The 6,275-nt window shown below is 37.0% G+C and overlaps 1 protein-coding gene across 2 annotated transcripts in view; it reads left to right on the forward strand.

The window, feature by feature from the left end:
* LOC117114080 (uncharacterized MFS-type transporter C09D4.1-like) overlaps positions 1 to 6,275 on the forward strand; it is a 28,247-nt gene that overhangs the window by 5,506 nt on the left and 16,466 nt on the right. The window contains exons 5-9 of one of the 2 annotated variants that reach the window (XM_033257622.1): positions 970 to 1,076; positions 1,191 to 1,301; positions 2,000 to 2,105; positions 2,628 to 2,739; positions 3,593 to 6,200. In XM_033257622.1, the coding sequence (XP_033113513.1) occupies positions 970 to 1,076; positions 1,191 to 1,301; positions 2,000 to 2,105; positions 2,628 to 2,739; positions 3,593 to 3,690 (534 nt within the window). In that variant the 3' untranslated portion in view covers positions 3,691 to 6,200. Of the gene's footprint in view, positions 1 to 969; positions 1,077 to 1,190; positions 1,302 to 1,999; positions 2,106 to 2,627; positions 2,740 to 3,592; positions 6,201 to 6,275 lie in introns of those variants that run through there. The other variant, XM_033257621.1, reaches the window with a different exon arrangement.

Here is a 6,275-nt window from a genome sequence, read left to right on the forward strand (position 1 = left end):
ATAATATAGTTGTCTCCCATTTTAAGTAATTAATTAATGTTCTCCATAGAAGAGACTGTAAATCTAACGTCAAGTTCCCAACAAACACAAAATGTTATAAATTTGCGAACGATGTAAACGTTGTGGTGGAGTTAGGTCAGATAGTAACGTTAACGCAACTTTGCGGTAACGTATCTTGCAACTTTATTTAGCGGAACTTTACGTTAAGTATGTAACTGTGGTTCTACAAATATAAGAACATTTTGAACACCAACCTGCAACGCTAATAAAATAAAATAGTTGGTACACTCCGTCTGGTACACATTCGAATGGGCAGAAAAAGATGTTAAGTACAGTTTTATTTAGTGGGGAGGTAAAATTTAAATTGTTATGGGCAGAAGGGGAAAAGGGATGTTTTTGAGTTGTGTGAAAATTTTAGTTTTTCTTTTTTAATTTTACGTGCCTTGCAATCATTTGTCTTAAAGTTTTGTTTTGGACGGAACTTTGTTTTATAAAGTGTGCCACTGATATAAAAGTTCCAAACAAGTATTATAGCATTATGTACTGTAAGCCCTCAAATAAATATTATTGTATTATGTGTAAGCCCAAATAAATATTACAATCTCATTGGACCGCCAGGATCATAATATTACTTGCACAACCGAGAATCTTTGTGTAAAATGCAACATGTTACATTGGTGAAAAAATGGAGAATGAGTTATATCAAAACAAGGAGGTTAACCTCCCAGTTTCCGTTCACGTTTTCCTACGATTTAAACCACACTTTCTGCTAGGGCCTAGTCGGCACACGAGTTAAGATTTAGTGGTGTATTTCAGAATTTTCTGATGTCATATTTCACTTATCAGGATTGTATGTCGGCAAATAACAGAGTTGTTTTTACAAAAGGTTGCCCTTTAATATAAATATTGTATATCCTGACTGAATAAAGCATTATTTTGGTTTCTGTTTTTTTTTTAATGTACATTTAGACCAATGCAAATGTAGTAATTCAGTATGTTGGACTGGCCAAGATTCTCGCCGTCATAGTTGGTCCAATGGCGGCAGGCCATTGGCTAGATAAATCAAGATCTTTCAGGTAAAATTAATGTCAATTTTTTGTATACAGTGCAGTACTTCCTTGCTTTTAATTGAATTTGTAGTTGCAGAGCTGCTTACGCTATCACTTTTATGATTATCTTGTCTTTTGCAGGAGGACATTTATCGCTTCTGTTTTCTGTAATGCAGTCACTGTTTTTCTTTTTACGTTGTCAATCTATTTAGATTGTGCTGTATGTGTTGTGATTGATATGGTCATATATGAGTAAGTTTCGCCCAAGTGTATATTTTTATGTTAATTCGCGTATTTGATTGTATATGTAATAAATGTTGGTATTTATTAAGCGCCAGGGGTGGCGCCAGCGGGTGGGGGGGGGCACATCCCCCCTCGTCGGGGAGTGCTTCCACCCCCCCCCCCCGTCGGGGAGAAAAAGCACAATTCGTCAGGGTGAAAAAAAATTATATGTATTTTCTACGTATTTTTAGACTCTAAAATCGATTAAATAAGCCTTTGAAACCCCTAAATTGTTAAAATTTTCGGGGCCTCGCCCCTTGACCACTTTCGAAACCTTTCAATCGGAGCTCGACCACGCCCACATTGCTTTCGTCGGGGAAATCTGACCTCTCGTCGAGGGCATCGGCCCCTCGTCGGGGGCATCGACCCCCTCCCCCCCCCCCCCCCCTTCGGGCAAATCCTGGCGCCACCCCTGTTATGGGCCCCAAATCGATAGAATTTGCGGGATCCCCTTAATTAGCAGAACGTGTAAAAATATTTAAATACGCCTTTAAGACGTCAAAACGACCTTCGCCCAGTATCCCACTTGGAACAGTACTGTACTTGTCCCTTCCCCAGAGTAGTACTGCAAGGAATAAGCCTATAGCCACGAGTCTCATTTAGGTCTTAGCTACTGTGTTATGATAACTTAAAAAACAAAATGATTGAACCTTGATTATGCCCAACAGGTTTTTTGCTGCGTGTACGATTATCATAGGATTCGAATATGCCATTGAATTGACGTACCCTGAGCCAGAGATTATGTCGTCCGGTCTTCTAAATGCAGCAGGCTATGTAAGTATACATGTCCGATAATACAAACAATAACGTTGTGTATAGCAAGGGGGAAAAAACAATTTTAGGTAATAAAACTTTTCAAATGCACGTGTAATGCTTGGTATATTTTATTTTTAAAGCCAACAAGATCATCATTATCACCACCACTACTATCATCATTATTATTCTCACCTTTATCCTTATTATCATAATCATTATCATCATATTATTATTTCAATATTTCATTATTATATCAATCATTTATTTATTTTCATTATTATTGTTATTATTATTATTATTATTGTTATTATTATTATTATTATTATTAATTATTATTTATATTATTATTATTGTTGTTGTTGTTGTTGTTGTTGTTGTTGTTGTTATTATTATTATTATAGTTTTATTTATTTTGTTATCATTATTTTTTTTATTTTCATCATTATATTTATCATAATTATACATTACTATTTAAATTGTATCCACATAACCATTCAACAATTAGCGAGGTTATTACATGTTATTCCGTTTCCACCATAGGCTTTTGCATGCGTTATGATGCTGTTGTACGATGTTGTCCTCGCTGCAACCAATATATGGGTAACGATGATTATGTTCATTGCCATGATGCTTTTCGCATTCGTCTTATCGAGTTCGTACAATTTTTATTCTTCTTTACTAGTTATGGTGTGATAATGACATGAAGATACGATGAAGACGACGATGATGATGATGATGATGATGATGATGATGATGATGATGATGGTAGGGGTGGGTGATGATGATGGTGTCTGATGGTGGTGATGGGGATGAAGATGATGATGGTGGTGATGATGATGATGATGATGATGATGATGATGATGATGATGATGATGATGATGGTAGGGGTGGGTGATGATGATGACGTCTGATGGTGGTGATGGGGATGAAGATGATGATGGTGGTGATGATGATGATGATGATGATGATGATGATGATGATGATGGTGGTGATGATGAGGATGATGGTGGTGATGATGATGATGATGATGATGATGATGATGATGATGATGATGATGATGATGATGATGATGATGATGATGATGATGATGATGAGGATGTCTGATGGTGGTGATGATGATATGATGATGGAGATTATTTGGGCGATGATGATACTATAGAGATGATGCAAATGATGACAGGGACGATAGTCAGGATTTTGAAAGTGGGGGAAGCCATGCGACGTACGTAGTACCAAGCGGGGTTAGGGTGTCCCCTTCCCTACGCCTGGGGGACGCCAAAGACCCCGATGGGAGGTTGCGCACTCTGAAGAGTTTTAGGACTGTTTTGGAAGGGTAAAGTGAAAATTGCAATAGACGCATCATAAATAATGTTAGTAAGCCTAATAATAATTATATAATAACTCAATAGTGGCGGATCCAGGAATTCGAAACAGAGGTGACCCAGGTAGGGTAAATAATCCAGATAACTAAACGTTAAAACTGTAACCTGTTTGCTTCATTTCAGTTTTTGTCAGTGATAATTATCTAAGACAGAGAGCTGATCAGGACGATTATGAAGGAACATCGCTAAATGACTCCGAAATGACAAAGAGAGGAGAATAGTATTTAGACTGTAATGTTCTTATATAATAATGAGTCTTATTAATTGTTTTAAATGTCAATTTATCCTCATTACTTCTAAATGGAGACCAATACAATTATTATAAACATTAGTGCCCTTTGACAAAGAATACAAGGAGGTTGCAGAGGTCCATGGTCACTGGAATGATAGGAAGCCAGCCATTATGCAAACCATTCCCATGCCCCGTGCCTTGCCCGTGCCCATGCCCGTGGGGCATTCCAGTGGTGCTATGCGCACACCGTACTTCCTTAGCGTTTGAACTTAGAGTGGAGAGTTATAACGAGTTTTGCACAAGAGTAAAAATAAATATAATAAAATTGTCCCAGAAGTTAAAGGCAAGGAAGAATTATCAGAATAGACTAGACAATTTGAGCTGTATTTGAGGAAAGGATTGATAATTTTAACCTAACATTGTTCAAATAATTACTATCATTTAACTAACTCAATTTTATTGTTATTCGAAGATACTTTTACCTTACTAAATAGAAATAATTTTGAAATTTAATATAGTTATAATATATAGGCCTAATATTGAAATAGTTGATGATCTGTAAGATATTCGTTCTGGTTCTGGTGGGTAAACCTGGCGATTCAAGGGCTCCAAATGTAGGAGTATGAGGAAGGGTAGAAATAAAGTCGAAAGATAGGGATGCTACTCCACGGCAACTGAAGATGCACAGCATCAGTCATGAGCAGGCTTGCCAAAGCGCGTCAAGCCATTACAGGTAGAAAACTCACAATTACATGAGCATTTGTTTTATGAATTAAACCATATTAGTAATAGGCCTAGTATTTAAATCTCGGAGACATTAAAAGAGTAAGCGAAAACACCACAAAAATGGAGAAGCAAGATAACTTGGAAAGATACAGCTGTGGTGGCGAAAAGATTTTGCCAGACGAGAAGTTCCTGATGATGGGAATACGAACGAAGCAACCTTAACTGAGCTTGGAGCCAGGGACCACCAAGGACCCCGGTGGAGTTGAGAGGCGCAAATATAAGGAATTGAGAGGCATATTTAATCGTTTTCATAATCTCAAACACCGTAAAAAAAATATTAGGACCTACAATAATCTAAAAAACAGAAGCTTCGGCTTTAAGGAATGAGAAGACTGATATATGCATATTTCTAAATAGGCCTCTACTATTGACATTTATTAGGCTGGTATCACGATAGTTAAAAGGATTTCCATTCGGGAAATGAGCCTTTCGGGGGTCTGAAGGCTACCAAAAGTGTCAAAAGACTATTACAGTTCAGTGCCTGGAGCTCCAAGATTCTGCATTTTAGCTGATTTATTACTGATTTTGAACACATTTGTTTAGAATTTACTAACTTGTGAGTTTTCCGCCACTAGTTTGTGATACAATATGCATAATGACTTTCCTGAAAATGTAAAAGTATTTTTTTTATGAAGGATGAATGTCCGTAGCAAACGTTATTACATTTTTACTGGATGAATGAGAACATTCACTACTTAATAGTAATCATATCTTTGCTAAATGTAGTATTGGTCCATCATTTTTTTCATTCAGAGCAAAAATTTGTCGGGGGCCCGTTACTGCCTGTGAAAGTTGCGCGTTATAAAGTAAAATGTACCGTGCATCCTCTGACTATCCAACTTTCGTCCCGCCATTTGTTTACGTTTTCTCTAAATTTCCAAGCAAGTCTATGTGTTGATCCTATGTAGATGGTGCACTGTCAGATGAAGACGTCGTCGGGGAGAGTAAGACCGACTGTTGATAACCCTGCCGGGGAAAGTGTTACACGCTATTGTCATAACTTTACATAGGATATTTTTTTCATACAACATGTGTCAAGCTTCCCTAACGAGGCGGCAGCTATTCCCGGCAAAATTCTGCTGCTTCCCTTTCCTAATGGCTCCACCACTGGGTAGAGTAGCTAAATAATACAACAATCCTCTGGGAAATGTAAATTAAATCTAAAGTGTGACCAATGAACTAGTGCTCCTATTTTCTGAGGTAGAGGAGTTGCTTAGCTGTACCAGTACGCGCCCAAATGACCTACAATATTTAGCACATCGATGACGACTAAAAAAAGAAATTTGGTATGTAATAAAGCTAATAAGTGTAGTCATTAGAAAAAATTATGTGTAATATATAGTGGTTGAGAGGTACCGGTGCTGAAAAAAATATAATCCTCTAATCTTTTACATAGGTCTACTGGATTATTAATTATTCTGGGTAATGGGGCTGTATAGTTTTTATGATAAACGTGTATCTGCTGTGAAATTAAGGTAAAATTAAATAAGATTAAAATAGATGAATATATCTTTTATATCCCGGTTAGTCTGTTCAGTATAAGTCTACTATTTTCCCCAGTTTTGCTTTATAAACTAGGTCTCATTATAAGGTATTGGGAGTGGAGTTGTGTTTGGTCGTAAAAAAAAATCCTAGTGTTAAAGGAATTTAACCCAGGATCCTGAGATTGAAGGGCAAGCATTTTCACCACCAAACTTTTCATCTTTACTCCTATCAAAGGTTGAGTAATCTCTGTCTCTTATACACATCTAGATGTGTCTAAGAGACAGCACCACAAAAATGGAGAAG

The sequence above is a fragment of the Anneissia japonica genome, unplaced genomic scaffold (assembly GCF_011630105.1).
Source record: "Anneissia japonica isolate Jap-2015-1 unplaced genomic scaffold, ASM1163010v1 scaffold288030_len866700_cov218, whole genome shotgun sequence".
In the NCBI taxonomy this organism is placed as follows: domain Eukaryota; kingdom Metazoa; phylum Echinodermata; class Crinoidea; order Comatulida; family Comatulidae; genus Anneissia; species Anneissia japonica.